The sequence below is a fragment of the Chiloscyllium plagiosum genome, chromosome 33 (genome assembly GCF_004010195.1).
Source record: "Chiloscyllium plagiosum isolate BGI_BamShark_2017 chromosome 33, ASM401019v2, whole genome shotgun sequence".
Classification (NCBI taxonomy): Eukaryota; Metazoa; Chordata; class Chondrichthyes; order Orectolobiformes; family Hemiscylliidae; genus Chiloscyllium; species Chiloscyllium plagiosum.
The window spans coordinates 33,158,959-33,179,577 of NC_057742.1; the positions used below are offsets into that span (position 1 = coordinate 33,158,959).

At 41.4% G+C, this 20,619-nt stretch overlaps 1 protein-coding gene across 4 annotated transcripts in view; it reads right to left on the reverse strand.

Moving 5' to 3' along the window:
- Positions 1-121: 121 nt before the first annotated feature.
- fmnl1a (formin-like 1a) overlaps positions 122-20,619 on the reverse strand; it is a 258,801-nt gene continuing 238,303 nt past the window's right edge. For 2 of the 4 annotated variants that reach the window (XM_043675290.1, XM_043675287.1), the window contains exon 27: positions 122-2,816. In XM_043675290.1, the coding sequence (XP_043531225.1) occupies positions 2,713-2,816 (104 nt within the window). In that variant the 3' untranslated portion in view covers positions 122-2,712. Of the gene's footprint in view, positions 2,817-8,342; positions 8,609-19,743; positions 19,857-20,619 lie in introns of those variants that run through there. The other 2 variants (XM_043675288.1, XM_043675289.1) reach the window with 2 other exon arrangements.

A 20,619-nucleotide genomic window follows, 5' to 3' on the forward strand; every position in this document is an offset into this window, starting at 1 on the left:
CCCACCCTCCTCGAGCTTATCTCTCCACGCTTCAGGCTCTCTGCCTTTATTCCTGATGAAGGGCTTTTGCCCGAAACGTCGATTTTGCCTGTCCTCGGATTTTGCCTGTCCTCGGATGCTGCCTGAACTGCTGTGCTCTTCCAGCACCACTATTCCAGAATCTGGTTTCCAGCATCTGCAGTCATTGTTTTTACCACGTGTTAATAAAAGGCAGGCCACCGATATAGACTTAGTTTAACACTATCAGAAAGTACCAATTTCCTGGTTTTGCTGTTGAATCTATCAACGTCTGGACTTGGATCCTCAGGGGCTGAACAGAACTGGTCAGAGAAGCATCAATTATCAATAGTTCGTCTCCAAACATAATTTCTATTTTGTCTATGCTCGGTGGCAAGTTGTAATCACTTGACAACTTGCAATTATATAGAACTATTAACATAGCATAATCTTCCAAGGAATTTCACAGGAGTGTTTGCAGTCAAAATCTGATCAATTTTCATAGAATCCAGCTGAAAACAGCCAACTTGGTTAATGGGATGCCAAATGGTCACACAGTACAGTTCTCATTGCTTTGAGTCCTTTCAGCTTACCTCCCTGTTATGTACAATGAATGGAAACACTCTCCCCTTTGCCCTGATGCCTACACAGCCAGGCGGGGTGAAGGCAAAGCAAATATACAGGAACTCTCCTAACCCCTTCCATCAATCCCTCCTTTGCATTAAAACAAGATGTGGTGATGTGAATGGGACTGAACTGAATACTTAATGATAATTTAGAAGTAAGATTTACAACCTCATGTACAACTAGAAAAAAGAGGATTTACATTGATCTGCAAAAATTTTAACAAGTGGAATTACTGCTGCAAGAAATAATGCCACAATTTATATTTTCAAGTGTTTTCTACTACTAACATATCCCTTGTAAAAAGTAAAAATAAAAAATGAATAACATGCAGATGTAAAATCAGATTTATCCAAATGCTGTTGATTGCATTGGATATCAGGGACTTGGTAACTTTGAAATGATGTGTTCAGCTTAATCACAACTAGAAAGTGACTAGATTGTGTATCTTAATGATTATCCTGGAGTGTACATCCAATAGCTTTAATCAAGGACACCCTGAAATTCAGATCGGGTTTTCTTGGCCTTCTGTCATAACTTTCGGACTGGATGAATTATTGTAGGTGCTGATGCAAATAGTCAGATCCCAAGGGCTTTACTGTAGCAGAACCTTTGGAATTCAGGGCTGCTGACTCCAAAATTCTGAGATGGTCTTGACACCAATTCTGACAGCAGCTCATTTTGGTTTTGTTAACTTTCTCCCTTCAACTCCACAATTTCAATCTGGAGTGAGAATGGCCTGAATTTCCTCTTTCCTATCCCAGAGGAACCCACTCACAATTACAGATATGTCCTCTGGCCAAGATTTTTAACTCACGTAAAAACCAGCTCGCTTGAAAAGAGTTAGAAATCAGGCTCGAGATACAGCACAGATCAAGAGCAGGGGAATGCAGCTCATTTCTGTGCCCTAGTCGCTACTACATGGAAACGGTGTTTGGAAGATCATCTTGGTCATTTGTTGGAAAATCTCTTTTTTCAGCCTTAATCTGAAACTAAATGTGAAAGAACTACTTTTGTACTGACACCTGAGGGCTACATATCTAGATATGGAACGGGTAAGTGCTGAACTGCTGTCACAAGTTAGTACTAAGACATACTCCTAATTTCATTGATGCGTTGGAGTTAACTCATCATAGTTTCAGCTCTTTAGAGCTTTATTCAGTCTCTGGGTGAAGCACCCCTGAATTTCAGAGCTGGTTCTCTTTAATTCTGCCATAACTCTTGGAACAGATCAAGATGGTCAGCCTACACAATCGCAATGAGTTCTAATCCAAATACTCCTATTCTTCATAGCATTAGAGGACTTTGAAAAAAAAGATTATACAGATACATTTTCTCATGGCTAATCTATAACCAGTATAGCCAAATACAGTCCTGTGTCACTGAATGATTCGCGATTAATCACCTTCAGCAAGTGCACCTTTTATAAGTAAACCTTGTAAATAAGAGAGATCGCTATAAACTGGAATTAAGATGCCACATCTTAATGTCACAGAGTCCAGCCCATCCTGTACCCTGAATTCAGTTTTTAGTCTCCTTGTGATTGTCCATATAGCAGTGAAAATGCTCCTGATAATTTCTGAGCAATTTTTAATTACTGCCTCTCTAGTCTTAAATGCAGAAGATGCAAAGCAAGGTGGCTAAAGCAGTGCAGATATGTAAATAACACCAGTTAACCAAGAAACACCTCCAGTTTTGCTTTTATGGTCATTAACCAGGAGAAACCCACTGGGGACATGGTGTTGGAGGGAGTCAATGTGGAGTCCCTTCACCAAGGGGGAAGTGACAGTCACATCATCCCCCTTTAGTTTCCCATATATTCAAGAATTCTCAGTCTTTGTTACTTCAGCTATATGTGAAATGTTGTATCCTTAATCCCCCTTCACCTTGGGTCCTCAAAGACATTTGTACTGGTAAATTATCTACATCAAGCAAGTGAATTACATTGTGTATACAAAAGGGGTCTGTTACTAAACTGGGAATACAGCTTGGTATAAAGCTTTGGCTGAGAGTAACAACTGGTACCAGTTTCTTCACCCAGATATTTATCTGAATCCCCCCACCCTCTCCCCTGACCGCTCAGGCAACTGGTTATAACGAGACTTCTCCGGATACACGAAGGGTCTGTTCGTCCATTCTCTTCCGAACACTTTTCCTCATGGCATCTGCTCGTCTGTATGGCTGGTTGCGTAGATCTGTGGGAGAAAGGTCAACATGGAGTGAGTCAGAGCAGAGAAGAGGAGGAGGAAATCTGCCACATGAAAATTCCCCTTCCTTAACCAAATGAAATATCTACACAAAAGTCCAATGATAATACTTTTTAAAACAGCGATTTACCAAACTGAGGTGCGAACTTAACTAATAGCATAACTGACTGCACTGAAAATCTATCAGAACTAACATTCAGTAAATAGTGGTCAATGCTCAAATAGTGACGCTCGTTCCAGATTCCGAGAATTATGGGATTACATCTCAGTCCAGAGATTTTAGCATAAATTCTAGGTTGACACTAGAAGTTACACAAACACTAGGGTATAATACATCATGTTTATTCAAAATCAAAACACTTTCGGAGCGCTCCTCCTTCATCAGGTGACACTATTGTGTAGTACTGAGGGAATGCTTCACTGTCAGAGGTTTTGCCTAATGGATGAGACGTTAAACCCAGAATCCAATTACACTTTAAGAAAGAGAAAAATACCCACTGCCCTATTCTGAAGGGCAGGGAAAGTTAGTTCCAGTCAGCAAACATTGCTGAAACAGGCAATCCAGCTAATTGTATACCAATTTGTGTTTAATTAATGAGGTGAGCATTATTTGGAGTTTGATTTGAGTAGTTGAAAAGAGGCATTTGCTGAAATTGGGTTCTGGTTGAGTTAGGAGGTGTAACCTTGTAATGGTTCAGCCTGTAAATAAATGCTAAACTAAGTAAAAAGTTAAAAATCACACAACACCAGGTTATAGTCCAACAGGTTTAATTGCCTCCAATTAAACCTGTTGGACTATAACCTGGGTGTTGTGTGATTTTTAACTTTCTACACTCCAGTCCAACACCAGCATCTCCAAATCAAAACTAAGTAAAGATTGGCTCCAGCTGACACTCTTTAGTATATCTAGTCATTATCTGTGGGAGGTTGCTGTGCACAAATTGGTTGTTACCTTTCCAACATTACAACAGTGATGGTGCTTCAGAAGTATTTGGCTGTAAAGGAGTTTGGTGAAAGGCACTACACAAATGCAAAACTGTGGTCTTTTACAGACCAGATTCAACTCCCTGGTCATTGTTGAATTCCCCTGATCTTAAGCAGGGAAGCTGTTGGCTGCTAAGATTGGCTTCATGTTATTGGAATGCTGAGCATAATAAAACAGCTGGGGTTGCAATTTCTGTTTGTCATTGGTATGAAAATTTGAATATCAGGGAAAGTGAGATCAAGTCACTGAAAACCACATTAAGCCAAATGGCCATTAGGAGTGTTGCTGAGGTATCATCAGGTCCTTTGAACTAAAACAAGAGCCACAAAGTAAGAGGAATTAGAAGAATTAGATTCTGTTATTTGGAATGTGTATAAAAAGGACAGGTTTTCCCTCCAATTATCAGCACGTTTTGATATGGGTATTGTTCCTAGGAAATTTGCTGAAGCACAACATTTCTTATCCAAATACCAAAGTTGGGCACTGAAGTTTTTTGCTTGAAACAAAACAGATGAGTGAAATCCAGCTCTGAAAGAGGACAATACTTAATTCATTGAACAAAAGGAAGCCTCACCGAAGCCCATTGATTGCTGTGTCCTGTAGCAAAGATGGGAAACATTTGAATTAGTGCATTGTCACAGAGGGCAGATTGGTGGCTCATCAGTTCTATCAGGGTCCACATCAGTCTTGACATGGAACCAATCAATTTCATTAGAATCGACATGTTGATAGTATTTTCCAAGTGGGGCATGTGTTATTTTCCCAGATGAGCAAAATTGGAATTTATCACCTTGACTATAATTTGGCACTGGGCAAGGGCTCCTTGTGATAGCTTGCTATCACCAATCATTTGCTTCTGCACTGCTTTGGGCCTATGTAATGATGAGGCATTGCAGAACATGCACAGAAGAGGAACTGTTCTTAAATAACAAGCAGGTTTATTGCATGATATTGATAAGTGCGACTACATTTGGTCAGACAGAATTATGCGTTCCTTACGATCTGGTACAGATCTACTCTGTCTTAAAGCTAATCTCCACCCACAGACAGTGTGTGCCATCAGTGAAAAGGCAGGACCCAATGTCACATAAAGTTTAACCACAGCAAGGCAATTTATTTTCTAAATGAGATATTACCTAATAGGTTCAAAGATGTGCAGGTTAGTTGCACTGGCCATGCTAACTTGCCCATAGTGTCCAGTAATGTGCAGGCTAGGTGGATTAGCCATGGGAAATGCAAGGTCACAGGGATAGGGTCGGAGGGTAGGTCTGGGTGGGATGCTCTTTGGTGGGTCGGAGGTAACTCACCAGACTCTGGTTCAGGAGCCTGAACCAGGTCTATCAAATGGTACTTGGAAAGTACCTCATAAATCTCCATATCCACCCAGGAGAGGCTCATGTCATCTGCAACCACATTATCCAGGATTCTTCCGAAAACAAGATACGAAAATTACACTAACCGTACAGGATTATTAATGATACTGATAACAATGCAATATAGTAGCTGTCCAAGGCACATTATATGCATACCTTTCCTGGACAAAATCAGGACTTGCGACAATCTTTTCAAAGACAAAGCTGCCAAGCAAGCTGACAGGAATCATACAGAGACAGCTTTAGTGGATGCAGGATGGAACATGATTAGATACCTAAGGACCTTCAGCAGAGTGAGGTACCCGAAGCCAGGTAATCAGGGGAGTGCTAAAGGCTCTGCTTCAAGGATGCTTGCAAGCATGACATGGAAAACCAGAAATACTGACTATTGCACCTGGGAGTCACTAGCTGGAGAAAGAAGGAAATGATGGCTCCTGCTGTGGGCTGCTTCCTCCAGCACAATGTCCAGTGGTCATTGTAACTTGGCAATAGATGCCAACACTGAAATAAAATCCACACGCAGCTTCACGTGTGTCACATGTAGCGGAACCTGCCTCTCGAGGATTGACCTTTGTTGCCAGCAATGATGCACCTGAACACTCTTCACCTCAATGGTTGTTTGCTGTGTCCAGCATCTCTCAAAAATGGAAGGACACCAGCATACAGCAGTCATTCCAGACAAAGTCTGAAATGGATCCTGAAGTGGTGTATTATCTGTCCCAGTAAAAATAAACGCTGGAATATTCATCAAATTAGAATCTGCAATATTTGATCTATCAGTCAAGTATGTCTTACTGGTACATTATTTAAAATGTACAGTTTATATTAATTACAGTGAATCATCCTCCAACAAACAGGAAATGGAATTAAAGTCACTATCATCTTACCAGACCATTAGGCTACTCCCTCATTAGAGAGGGGGAGGATTGGTGGTAGTTTAACCAAATGACCTGGGGAGAGGTTGAGAAGGAAAGTGCTTCAAGGTAATCTCAGCCAGCATAGGAATTGAACCTACATGTTGGCATCACTCTGTATTACAAAGCAACTGTCCAGCTAATGAGCTAAACTGACTCCTTATGTTAACAATAATTGCACCCAGTGATAGGTTTCCTTTTCTGTGCCTATTTATTTTAATGCAGGCAGCCACGTGGGACTTCAGTGTTAATGATGCCAAAGGCACTTTGTTGCAGCTACACACGTACAAGAAGCACACCCCTTAGTGCTTTGGCACAAATAAACACAGCCTCCAACCACACTGCAGTACTCTGACCAATAGTGATTCCAGTAAATTGGGTCTCATGTTAACCTCATGTACAGCTACTATGAGAATCTATCTACAAAATCAATTTGTTTGAAAACCATATTGAGTCCTACCGATAAAATTTGATCCTGAACAACTACTTGATCTGACGCTACACTACATTCACACAAGCCAGTCAGCCATATTTGAAACAACTTCGATATTTATATTAATATCATAGAATAAAATGATTGCACAGCCAATCTGTATCATTCTCAGATATGGAAACAGACTCTCACAGAAATACTACTGAAATTAACAGGCTGGTTCTCAACACCCACTAACAGCTGACTGATTTCCCCATGTGTTATAACAATAGATTAGATGTTGTAACATCCCAGTTATAACAATAGATTAGACCCTGAAGTATTTGTTTAGATTAGAGTGGTGCTGGAAAAGCACAGCAGATCAGGCAGCATCAGAGGAGCAGGAAAATCAACATTTCGGCCAAAAGCAGCATTTGTAGTTATTTTTAACTTCTAATTCCAAACAATGCCATTTTTAAAAGGAAGAGTGCTGCAGAAAAACTGCAGATTTAAATTCAACGACTATTTAGCAATGTCCATGGAAAGCCGCACACGTGTAAACTGTCAAGTGGAGACCTCAAACAGGGAGAGACTTAAACAGGGATAATGAGGAGCTGTCTATCTTTCCCATCTTGGCAGAATGCCACCTCCTCCAAATATATCTGCTTTACTCACCAGGGACGTACAAAAAAAAAGGCCAGTTTCAACTCCACTGGAGTGAACTGATTGGGATTCAATGCTTTCGGGTGTACCTGGCCTGCTTCAAGCATTAGCATGCTGTGAAAATCATGGCAGAAGAACTGTCTCCTAGCCACTCAAGTCTTTTTAAGGTACTGATCCTCTCTAATAATGAGCTGCAAACCAGTTAAAAAGAAAACAAGCAAACAAAGGACTCTTTCTCACCCTTAATGTTGGAACTTCAAAAAGTATGCAAAACCAAGACTCTCAAAAATAACTGTTCAATTATCGGTGTCAATATTTTTATTAACTTCCACTCTGACAAATCCATAACATTCAACGATTCTGCTCTTTGTGAATGATCCAGAGACTGACCCATATGTCTTTCTTTTTGAACTTTTATCTTTTTATCTTATTTTTAAGTGTATGTGTGCTCTGCCACTAAGGTTCAGGAATGAATAAACTCACTCTTTTCATGAACTCAAGGAAGCCTGGTTAAACTGCCTCACTGTAAATGGTAAGCTCCTTTGGATCTGTGTAAGAGGTTTACACAAGGGAAGGCGTTTTTTTTCATTAATCTTGTTACAACTCAACTGAGATGGTGGGACAATAAAGAAGGTGTCAACCATTGTGGCACGGTAGCTCAGTGATCATCACTGCTGCCTCAAAGCGCCAGAGACCTGGGTTTGACTCTACCCTTGGGCAACTGTCTGTGTGGAGTTTGCACATTGTTGCTGTGTATGCATGGATTTCCTCCGGGTGTGTCCAGTTTTCTCCCACAGCACAAAGACGTTCAGGTTAAGTGGATTAGCCATGCTAAATTGCCCATAGTGTCCAAGGATGTGCAGTCTAGGTGGATTAGCCATGGGAAATATAGGGTTACAAGGACTGGGTAGGTGGGTGGGTCTCAGTGGGGTGCTCTTCAGAGGGTCGGTGTGGACACTTCAGCGATTCTATGATTCACCCCTCCTCACCAGTGAACTGAACAGTTTGGGGTATGCCATCTGGAAATGTAAGGAATTCAGGATTCTCGCCCAAGGTCTAGTCAGAATATCCCTTTTGTTACTCATCATGTGCTCTATCCCCAACAACATCACATAACACATGTCCTCAACACCAAAAGTTCCGTTGAAGCTGTGAGTAAAATAATATCAGACACCTTTGAGGCTTACCTTGAAGTGTCATGCCTGCTAGGTGGCTTACAGCAGGAGAAGCAGGGCAGAGAAGCAGAGAAGCAGCACACAGAGGCAGGAAGCAAAGCCAGATGATAGCAGCAGCCCCGGCGCTAGGCAGCAGCACGCTTCATGAAGAGCAGCTATCAGGCAGCGGAAACACAGCACTCAGAAGCAGAAACCTCAGAGAGCCAGCACACATCACAGCATATAGGGAACTCCACAATGTTACTGAGAGAAGTAGCCCTAGATCAGTTTAGATGAAAATAAGCACAAGTTGTTAAACGTTGTAAAATGAAATGATTTCATGCCTTGTAACTGAACACTCCATACCTTTAATGAGTGATTCTGAACATGGTAGTACTTTGGAATAGTGCAAACTGTTGCCTGTTGTAATATAGTGGCTGTGCTGTACATTGTGTAGCATCACATACAGGAATATCCAATTTTAAAATAACTTATATTTATAAAGCGCTTTGTCTGCAGTCAAATGTTTAGGATAAAAGGGGGTAAATTTAAAGGGGATGTGAGAGGTGGGTATTTTACATAGAGGTTGGTAAATGCCTGGAATACAATGCCAGAGGAGTTGATAGAGGCAGATACAATAGCAACATTTAAGACGCACCTTGACAGGTACATGAATCAGCACGGATATGGACAATGTGGAGGCAAAAGGTATTTTTCAGTTTAGAAAGGCATCATGTGTCAGCTCAGTATTGGTGGGCCATAGGGGCTGTTTGTGAGCTCTACTGCTCTTTGTTAAATGTTCAAAGACACTTCAGAGGTGCATTATGAAACAAATTTTGATGATGAGTCAGGTAAGGAGATATTAAAGGTTCCGATGTTTACTGGGGACAATTCCTGAGCTTGCAGCTTACTGCACCTTCCAAACCCGTGACCACTTCCACCTAGAAGGATAAGGGCAGCAGATATATGGGAACACCACCACCGTCAAGTTCCCCTCCAAGCCAATGCTGACTTGAAAATATATTACCGTTCCTTCACAGTTGTGTCAAAATCCTGGAATTCCGTCCCTAATGGCATTGTGGGTCAACCCACAGCAAGTGGAATACAGCAGTTAAAGAAGGCAGCTCACCACCACTTTCTCAAGGGCAAGTAAGAACGGGCAATAAATGCTGGCCATCCAGTGACGCTCGCATCCCACAAATGAATATATTTTTAAAAATTGAAACTGAAAGCAAGGTTTCCAATGTTGCAGCATTTATAATAGCGGCTGCAAAAGAGGCTTGAATTGGAAAAAGCGTCCATATCCTTAAGTGTTGTGAGGAAGAAGGATGCTACTGGGGCAAGGTGATCAGAGGATAAGAATGTAGGACTAGGGGCCAGTGCAGATCAGTAAGCACCTGATCAAAAAGTGGAATACCCTTCAAAATTGCTTTGTGGGTTCACTGCAGCGGTTCGAGAGGTTGGCTCTCCATCTTTACTGATGGAATGATTTTGCCAGCAAAGCTCATTTCCAAGGAGTGAATAACTAAGAACGGGGGAGTAGGAGAGAACAGGACTTGGTGCAAGTTCAAATACAGATGCTAAAGTTTATGGTGAACCCAGTTTATAGAGCATGTAAAATGGAGACTGATTGCATAAATATTGGAATAGGGAGCTAAGACAGAGATGAAGTTGCAGTAGTAGTTTTGTTTTTTGTTCTTTCATGGGATATGGGCAACATTGGTAAGACCCATTGCCTATCCCTAATCATCCTTAAGGAGCTGGTAATGAGTCACTTCCTTGAACAGATGCAGCCCACATGGTGTAGTTACCCCAATGTTGCTGTTAGGAGGGAGTCCAGGATTTTGGCAGTGATCATGAAGGTAGAGTGATATATTTCCAGGTGAGAATGGCATGGCCTGAGGGGATCCTGTACATTTTGGTGTTACCATGTGTATGTTGTCCTTATTCTTCTCGGCAAGAGAGGGCATGGTTTTGGTGGATGTTGTTGTACAAGCCTTGCCCATGGTACTGAAGAGCTGCTGATTGAGCAGGTTGCTTTCTTCTAGATGGAATTGAGATTGAGTCTTGTAGGGGTGTGCTCATTCAGACTAATGTGAAGATTCCATCTACATGGACATCAGTGGTGTTTTGCGAAGTTAGGAAGTGAGTTAGATACTATAGAATTATCAGTCTCTGATTTGCTCTTAAATTCACAGTATTTATAAAGCTGTTCTACTGAAACTTATGTTCAATGACAACACAATGACGGCACGGTGGCACAGTGGTTAGCACTGCTGCCTCACAGCGCCAGAGACCTGGGTTCAATTCCCGACTCAGGCGACTGACTGTGTGGAGTTTGCACATTCTCCCTGTGTCTGTGTGGGTTTCCTCCGGGTGCTCCGGTTTCTTCCCACAGTCCAAAGATGTGCTAGTCAGGTGAATTGGCCATGCTAAATTGCCCATAGTGTTAGGTAAAAAGGGGTACATTTAGGGGTATGGGTGGGTTGCGCTTCGGCGGGTCGGTGTGGATTTGTTGGGCCGAAGGGACTGTTTCCACACTGTAAGTAATCTAATCTAATCTAAACCCCCATCCCTCTCCAGCCTGAGCTTTTGATGGTGGGGGCTCTGACAATGGCTGAATGTCAAGGGGAATTTACACTGAATCATTGGAGATAATTGGACTAGCATCTATGTCGTGTGAATGGTACTTACCACTTATTGCCCAAGTTGTCTTTCAGTCTTTTGCACTGTCCACACTATACAGCAATGTGATCGCACTGGAGAGGGTGCAAAGGAGATTAACCAGGATGATGCCTGTGCTGGATAGTTTTAGTTATGGAGAGAGATTGGACAGATGGGTTGTTTTCCTTAGAGCAGATTAGACTGGGAAGGGTCATCAATGAGACCTACAAAACTATGGCCAAATTGAGCTTCTGCTTTCTGTGGACAGCACATATCTGGGCCATTTTCAATTCTATTGGGTAGATATGAATGAGGAGTCCTTAGTCCCTTTATCCTGTAATTTCATTCAATAAGATTTAAAAGGCATTTGGATGGGTATATGAATAGGAAGGGTTTGGCGGGATATGGGCCGGGTGCTGGCAGATAGGACTAGATTGGGTTGGGATATCTGGTTGGCATGGACGGGTTGGACCAAAGGGTCTGTTTGCATGCTGTACATCTCTATGACTCTATAAGATCATGCTGATCTAATTATCTCACATTCTTGCTTACCCAACATTACCATTCCGTTGCTTAGCAAGGACCTAGCCATCTCTACTTTAGAAATATTCAAAGAGACTGCCTCCAGCGCCTTTTAAGGAAGAGAGTTCCAAAGACTCAATCTCTGTAAGTAAATAGTTCTCCTCATCACTGTCTAAAATTAGCGATTCCATATTTTAAAATAGTGAACGTTAGTTCTAGATTCTCCCACAAGAAAACTCTTCCTCTGGTTCATTGATCCAAAACCTGAACAAATGAACTAAACATCTTACCTGAGGTAAGGGTGATGACCTTTGACACTGAGGCAGCACTTGGCTGAATACAGTCCCCAATCAAATGGGATCTAGACACATCTTAACATGTCAAAACCCCTCAGGGGTTCCAATCAAGACACCTCTTATTTTTCGAACCTCTAGCAGATACAAACCTAGCCTGTCCAATCCTTCCTCAAAATACAACCCGACCATTTCAGATGTTATTCTAATAAATCTCTGGATGCTTTCAGTGCATTTCCATCCTTTTTTAAATAAGGGGACCAATATGCAGTGGCTATTTCAGACATGTTGTGGCCATTTCAGAAACATGGGTAGAGCAGGGACAGGAATGGTTATTGCAGGTTCCGGGATTTAGATGTTTCAGTAAGAACAGAAAAAATGGTAAAAAAGGAGGTGGTGTGGTAATGTTAGTCAAGGACAGTATTACGGTTGCAGAAAGGACATTTGATGACTTGTCTACTGAGGTAGTATGGGCTGAGATTAGAAACAGGGAAGGAGAGGTTACCTTGTTGGGAGGTTTCTATAGGCCTCCAAATAGTTCCAGAGATGTAGAGGTGTAAAGATGATCCTCAATATGAGCGAGAGTGATAGAGTGGTTGGTATGGAGGACTTTAACTTTCCAAATATTGACTGGGAATACTATAGTTCAAGTACTTTAGATGGGTCAGTTTTTGTCCAATGTGTGCAGGAGGGTTTCCTGACACAGTATGTCGACAGGCCAACAAGAAGCCAGTTTAGATTTGGTACTGGGTAATGAATCTGGCCAGGTGCTAGATTTGGAGGTAGGTGAGCACTTTGGTGATAGTGACTACAATTCAGTTACGTTTACTTTAGTGATGGAAAGGGATAGGTATATACCGCAGGGCAAAAGTTATACCTGGGGGAAAGGCAATTACAATGCGATTAGACAAGATTGAGGATGCATAGGATGGGGAAGGAAACTGCAGGAGATGGGCACAATTGAAATGTTGAGCTTATTGAAGGACCAGCTACTGCGGGTCCTTGGCAAGTATGTAGCTGTCAGGCTGGGAGGAAATTGCCAAGTGCGGGAGCCATTGTTTACTAGGGAAGTTGAATCTCTTGTCAAGAGGAAGAAGACGACGTATGTTAGGATGAGATGTGAAGGCTCAGTTAGGGGTAGCCAGGAAAGACCTGAAGAGAGAGCTAAGAAGAGCCAGGAGGGGACATCAGAAGTTGTTGGTGGATAGGATCAAGGAAAAACCGAAGGCTTTCTATAGGAATATCAGGAATAAAAGAATGACGAGGGTAAGATTAGGGCCAATCAAGCATAGTAATGGGAAGATGTGTGTGGAGTCAGAGGAGATAGGGGAAATGCTAAATAAATACTTTTCATCAGTAGTTACACTGGAAGAAGACAATATGGTCGAGGAGAATACTGAGATACAGGCTACTAGACGAGATGGGATTGAAGCGCATAAGGAGGAAGTGTTAGCAATTCTGGAAAGTGTAAAAATAGATAAGTCCCCTGGACTGGATGGGATTTATCCTAGGATTCTCTGGGAAGCCAGGGAGGAGATTTCACAGCCTTTGGCTTTGATCTTTATGTAATTATTATCTGTAGGAATAGTGCCAGAAGACTGGAGGATTGCAAATTTTGTTCCCTTGTTCAAGAAGGGGAGTAGAGACAACTTTGGAAATTATAGACCTGTGAGCCTTACTTTGGTTGTGGGTAAAGTGTTGGAAAAGGTTCTAAGAGATAGGATTTATAATTATCTAGAAAGAAATAAGTTGATTAGGGACAGTCAACACAGTTTTATGAAGGTTAGGTCGTGCCTCACAAAACCTATCGAGTTATTTGAGAAAATGACCAAACAGGTGGGTGAGGGTAAAGCAGATGATGTGGTGCATATGGATTTCAGTAAGGTATTTGATAAGGTTGCTAATGGTAGGCTATTGCACAAACTATGGAGGCATGGGAATTGAGGGTGATTTAGCAGTTTCAATCAGAAATTGGTTAGCTGAAAGAAGACAGAGAGTGATGGTTGATGGGAAATATTTATGCTGGAGTTCAATTACTAGTGGGGTACCGCAAGGATTTGTTTTGGGTCCACTGTTGTTTGTCATTTTTATAAATGACCTGGATGAAGGCATAGAAGGAAGGGTTAGTAAGTTTGCGGATGACACTAAGGTCAGTTGAGTTGTGGATAGTGCTGAAGGATGTTGCAGATTACAGAGGTACATAGATAAGCTGCAGAGCTAGGCTGAGAGGTGGCAAATGGAGTTTAATGCAGAAAAGTGTGAGGTGATTCACTTTGGAAGGAGTGCCAGGAATGCAGAGTACTGGGCTAATGGTAAGATTCTTGGTAGTGTAGATGAGCAGAGAGATCTTGGTGGCCAGGTACATAGATCCTTGAAATTTGCCACGCAGGTTGATAGGGCTGTTAAGAAGGCAAATGGTGTGTTAGCTTTTATTGATAGAGGGATTGAGTTTTGGAGCCATGAGGTCATGCTGCAACTGTATAAAATTCTGGTGCGGCCATATTTGGAGTATTACATACAGTTCTGGTCACTGCATTATAGAAAGGATGTGGAAAGTTTGGAAAGGGTTCAGAGGAGATTTACTAGGATGCTGCCTGGTATGTTGGGAAGGTCTTATGAGGAAAGGCCTTATGAGGAAAGGCCGAAGGACTTGAGGCTGTTTTCGTTACAGGGAAGGTTAAGAGGTGACTTAATTGAGACATATAAGATAATCAGAGGGGTAGATAGGTTGATCAGTGAAAGCCTTTTTCTTCAGATGGCTATGGCTAACACGAGGGGACATAGCTTTAAATTGAGGGGTGATAGATATAGGACAGATGTCAGAGGTAGTTTCTTTACTCAGAGAGTAGTGGGGCATGGAATGCACTGCCTGCAACAGTAGTAGTTTCGGCAAGTTTAAGGGCATTTAAATGGTCATTAGATTGGCATATGGATGAGAATGGAATCATGTCAGTTAAATGGGCTTCAGACTGGTTCTGCAGGTTGGTGCAACATTGAGTGCCAAAGGGCCTGGACTGCGCTGTAATGTTCTATGTTCAATGCTATACACAGCATTACAGATGGTGTCTTGCCAATGCCCTATACAACTGGAGCATCGTCTCTCAACTTTTGCACTCAAATCCTCTCCCAATAAACCATAACATTTGTTTTCCATACATGCATACTAACCTATTGCAATGTATGCACTGGAACATCTGACCGCCGGTCAGATGCTGATTTAAATGTCACAATAGTTGGAATGTATTGAAACCTATAGCCTATGCTATATTCAGCTCACTGAAATAGTTTAAGACTAGAATCTGTGATAATGACTTCCTCACATATCATTCCCTGAGTACCTATAGCTTAAAATATTTACAAATGCTTGAAACATGTTTTTTTTTGCATTAATATGTTGGGCTTCCCTTTGATTGAGAATTGGCGTTTCTGCAGAACCTGCTCCTCCATTTAGATCTTGAAATATTTAGTTGATTGTCTACTCTGTCTGTACACTCCAGACTTGAGCACAATGTCTACGGAACTGAGAGAGGTTCATGTTTTCAGGCATACGATCGGTGAGGTGAGATGTTGAAACAAGATACCATTGTCCTAATGGATCTGAGAAGAGTATTCTGGAGCAAAGCAGGAGAGTTATCCCTGGAGTCCTGCAAATACTTCTGTTAACCAACATCGCCAACACAGCTTCTCTGGCCATTTGTGCATTAATGTTTGTGGGAAGTTGCTGTGCATAAGTTGGCCGCTGTGTTTTGAAATTACAAATTTCAACAATACTTTATTGGCTGTAAAGTGCTCCAAGTGACCCAAGATCATGAAAATGAGTACAAGCTTTTTTTATCTCCACTGGAAAGCCATCAGGAACAGCTGATCTCTCCCTCCTTGTATACTTAGATCATTTAATTCACCAGAAACCTGGAATCACTTGTCTTTTAGTCAAGGCATTGAATACAAGAGCAAGGAGGTTATGATGGAGCTGCACATGACATTAGTTAGCCCATAGCTGGAGCACTGTGTGCCATTCTGGTCCCTAAACTGTATGAAGGATGTGAATACACTTTACAGGGTGCAGAGGAGATTCATCAGGATGTTGCCTAGACTGTCCTGATTCAGCTATGAAGAGACACTAGATAGGCTGGGGCTGTTTCCCTTGGAGCAGAGAAGGCTGACGGGTGGAACCTGATTGTCCTGTATAAAGGTCTGATGGGCATTGACAGGGTAGATAGGGAGATACCTGTTACAGTAGCAGACGGGTCAGTAACCAGGGAACACCAGTTTTAAGGGAAGGAGATAGAGATTTAGAGGGAACTTGAATAAAATCTTTTCACCCAGAGGTTGGCGTCACTGCCTAAATGGGCAGTCGAATTGGGATCCCTTAAGATGTTTAAAAGCTTTTTTGGATGAACATTGAAAAGCTACATCATATATGACTACTGGCCAAGTGCTGGAAGGTGGGATTGGAATGGATGGCAGTCTGATGACTGGTGATGAGACATTGGGCCTCTTTCTGTGCTGCAAAAACTCAATGATACTTCTTGCGAAGGAAATCGCTTGCAAACTCAGCTTTTATAAAAACTGTTAGAACATCTTGACAATCACCAAATATTCTGCAGTCAATTAATCATTCATAAACTGATTCCATGACCAATGCAAAATGTGACACCAAAAAAGTTCAGTGTTGGGAACTTTCAGACAGAGGAACCATTAGGACCAAATATGGCAGATCCTATAGAAACCTAGAACACAGAAAGCAAAAATTGGCCATTTGATACTCAACAGGATCATGTCTGATCCTCTATTTCAAAGCCATACTCCCACTGTGATCCCATATTCCTTGACACCTTTAGCTTCTAAAAGTCTATTTATTTCTTGAATATGTTCAGTGACTCGGCCTCCACGTGCTTCTATGGTAGAGAATTCCACAACAGAGTGAAGAAATGTCTCATCTCAGTCTGAAATGTCTTATGCATATCCTTAGACTGTAACCTCTTGTTCTAGATGTCCTGGCCAGGAAACATCATCCCTGCATCCAGTCTTTCCAGCCCTGTCAGAACTTTATATATGTTTCAATGGGATCCCTTGTCATTCTTCTAATCTCCAATGAATACAGACAGGCCTAGTCTGTACAATCTCTCCTCATATGACAAACCTGTCAGCCCAGGAATCAGTCTGCTGAATCGTCACTGCACTCTCTCTCTGACAAGCATATCGTTTCTTAGGTAAAGAGTCATAGGATATTATAGTACAGAAACAGACCCTTCAGTCCAACTCATCCACGCCGACCAGACATCCCAATCTGACCCAGTTCCATTTGCCAACCTTTGGCCCATATCCCTCAAAACCTTACAAATTCAATGTACCTAACCAGATGCCTTTTAAATGTTGTGTTTGTACCAGCCTCCACCACTTCCTCTGGCAGCTCATTTCATACACACAACATCCTATGCGTGAAAAAGTTACCCCTCAAATTCTTTTTAAATCCTTTCTCTCTCCCCTTAAATGTACCCTCTAGTTTTGAACTCCTCCACTCTAGGAAAAAGACCTTGGTTATTTACCCTATCCATGCTTCTCCTAATTTTATAAATCTTTATAGGGAGACAAACATCACACACAATATTCTAGGTGTGAACCCACCAAGGTTCTATTCTGCAATAAGACTTCCTTGCTTCTGTACTCGAAATTCCTTGCAACAAATGCCAACAGATATTGCCTACCTAACTGCTAATCATCATGTTTAACTGCTGTGATTAGTGTAAAAGGACATCCAGGTCCCTTTGTACATCAACCTTTCTCAATCAATGACAAACTCTGTTATTCTGTTTTTCCTACCGAAACGGACAATTCCACAATTACCGAAATCACCCTGCATCTGTCATGTATTTGCCCACTCACTGAACTTGCCTAAATTACCCTAGCACCTCTTCATACCTTCCTCACCACAAACACTCCCACCTAGTTTTTGGTCTTCGGAAAGCTTGGAAATATTATACTCGATTCCCACATCCAACTCATTGATATATATTTTGAATCGCTGGGGTCTAAGCAGGTATCCCACTTTCATACTGAATGTGACCCAGTTGCTGTATTCTTCCCTGCCTGCTAACCAATTCTCAATCCATGCCAGTATCTTACTAACAATTCCCTGTGCTTTGATTTTGCATAATAATATCTTATCTAGGACTTTATCAAAATCTTCCTGAAAATCCAAATACACATAACTACTGGGTTTCCCCAGCTCTTCTATTGGCCATGTTCTCAAACAAAAAACCCTCCAGTACATTCATCAAACACAACTTCCCTTTCTTAATATCTGTGTTGATTTAATGTCGGTATTTTAAGGGTCCTGCTATCACATTCTTTATGATAGACTCCAGCATTTCCCACTTACTGACGTTAGGCTAAACAATCTATAATTTCCCATTTTCTCCCTCCGTCCTTTTTCCAAAGAGTGAAACCACCTTCCAATTTGTCAGGATTGTCTCACAACCAATAGAATTTCGGGAATATGACAACGAATGCATTCACTATTTCCATGGTCAACAACTTTAATACCCAGGGATCTTGACTGTCAGGCCCTGGAGATTTATTAGCTTTTAGTCCCACTAATTTTCCAGCACATTTTTATTCATTCTAATTTTTTTTTCAATTTCTACTTTGCAAAAGACTCTGACTTCACCTTTTGAGAAGGTCTTCTTGTGTGAACACAGAACAAAAGCAGTTGTTTAACTCTTCTGCCATTTCATTGTTTAGATTAGATTACTTACAGTGTGGAAACAGGCCCTTCGGCCCAACAAGTCCACACCGACCCGCAACCCACCCAGACCCATTCCCTTACATTTACCCCTTCATCTAACAATACAGGCAATTTAGCGTGGCCAATTCACCTAACCTGCACAACTGAACACCCAGATGAAACCCACGCAGGGAATGTGCAAACTCCACACAGTCAGTCACCTGAGGTGGGAACTGAACCCGGGTCTGTAGCGCTGTGAGGCAGCAGTGCTAACCACTGTGCCACTGTGCCGCCCACAATTCTTCCATTTCAGATCGTAAGGAACCTGTGTATGTGTCTTATCTTTTCCTATTTACAACTTATAGAAGCTCTTACAGTCTGCATTTATGCTCCTTATAAGTTTACTCTCATACAATGTTTTCCCATGTAACCAAGCTTTTGGTCCTCCTTTGCTGAATTCTAAACAAACATGACAGGTAGTCACTCTGGAGTATCTGGTACATTTGTCAGCTGCAAAAATCAGTGTTCTTGTGTGTACTTGCTGTAAAGGTCAAACCCATTTATAACCACAACATGCTACACTCACGTTAGTTATCAGCTTCTATGTTTGACCTCAAGTTGATGTTTTACTTTCTGGTGTAATTGGGTGCAATTGTAGAGCCATGGAGAAGATTAAGGCATGGCCACACATAACAATGGCTTTGTGATGAACAATAAACATGGTGACCACCGCCCCCTGCTGGTGGTTCACCTTTACACAGTGCGTAAGTCAAAACCTCCACTGCCTTTTTGGAGAGGTTGCTTGAAGCTCCAAAGGTCAATTTATACTATAGCATCAACATAAAAGAAATTCATTCCCAATAATAATATCACATAAAGCTTCAAATTATGTGGCATAATTTTAGTAGCGAAAGACTTAAATGATTCATATGAGATTACCTTTGTTAGTTATTGTAACGCTTGTTTTGTCTATTAAATTAGATAAAGTAATTATACATTAATATTGCATCATTTAATTTCTAAATTTAGATAACTTTAGATAATATACATTATCCTATTAAACTACTTGAAGAGTACAACTCAAGGTTTATATAGATTTGCAACATTAACCATAAAGCTACCTACAATGCATTTTGCTCCAACCTGTAATGTATCGATGAATAATGATGGTTTCAAAGCATGAAGCACTAATGTTGCAGTTCAGTTACCTAGAGAAAGTGCAGAGTTCACTAAGGCGGACTTTCATCGTTAAATGAGGCATCGTAGAACAGTCGAGAAGAGCGTTTGGCAGTCCGCGCAGTGAATGGGACAGTCTTCAGTGCTGTCCATGAGAGTCCAGGCAGGAAGAATGGTACACGTGAAAGGAACAGGACCAGAGACAAAGCAACAGAGATCAACATGATATGAGAGAAAAGCAGAGGAAGGAGCATGATGGAGATAAAGAACAAGCATAAGAGAATGTGATGAAAATCATGGAAGTAGGAGAGGGACAGCAAGCAAGCAAAAAGCAACACAGAGAGAAAAGCAAACATAAGGAAAATGGGGGAAGAGGGAGGGATATATAAAGAAGAGCAAAGGAGAGAGTGAGAGTCATAGAGGCAGTTTTCAACTGAACATATTAACAATTCCCTTCCTCCAAAGATTTGAAACAAGAAATATTTTGTCTCAATACAGGCATTTTATAAACAATCTAAATTTTGCTTTTGCATGTCTGTCTGTCCGTCTGTCTGTAATAGTTGTGAGACCAGAGAATCATGTTTGGTTAATTATTCACCTCATCTGGCTTTACTGAAATAAAACATAAACTGAGACAGGTTTGGATGCAAGTGACACTGGAAGTAGTTCAAAATAATCACTCAAATTCCCTTTAAAAGAGTGATATGCCATTCAAATTAAGATTTGACTTTCTGCATCTTTATGCTTGCCAAGAAACAAGCCACACTTCCAGGGATTTCTCAATTTAACCACTGACTGCAATAGTAACTCACACAGTTGTAAAGATACCTATGTTTCAGTGCTGTAAGAGCTAAATACACGAGACACAATTTTACCTGTACTTCTTCCTTGACCTCCGGACTTGGTTC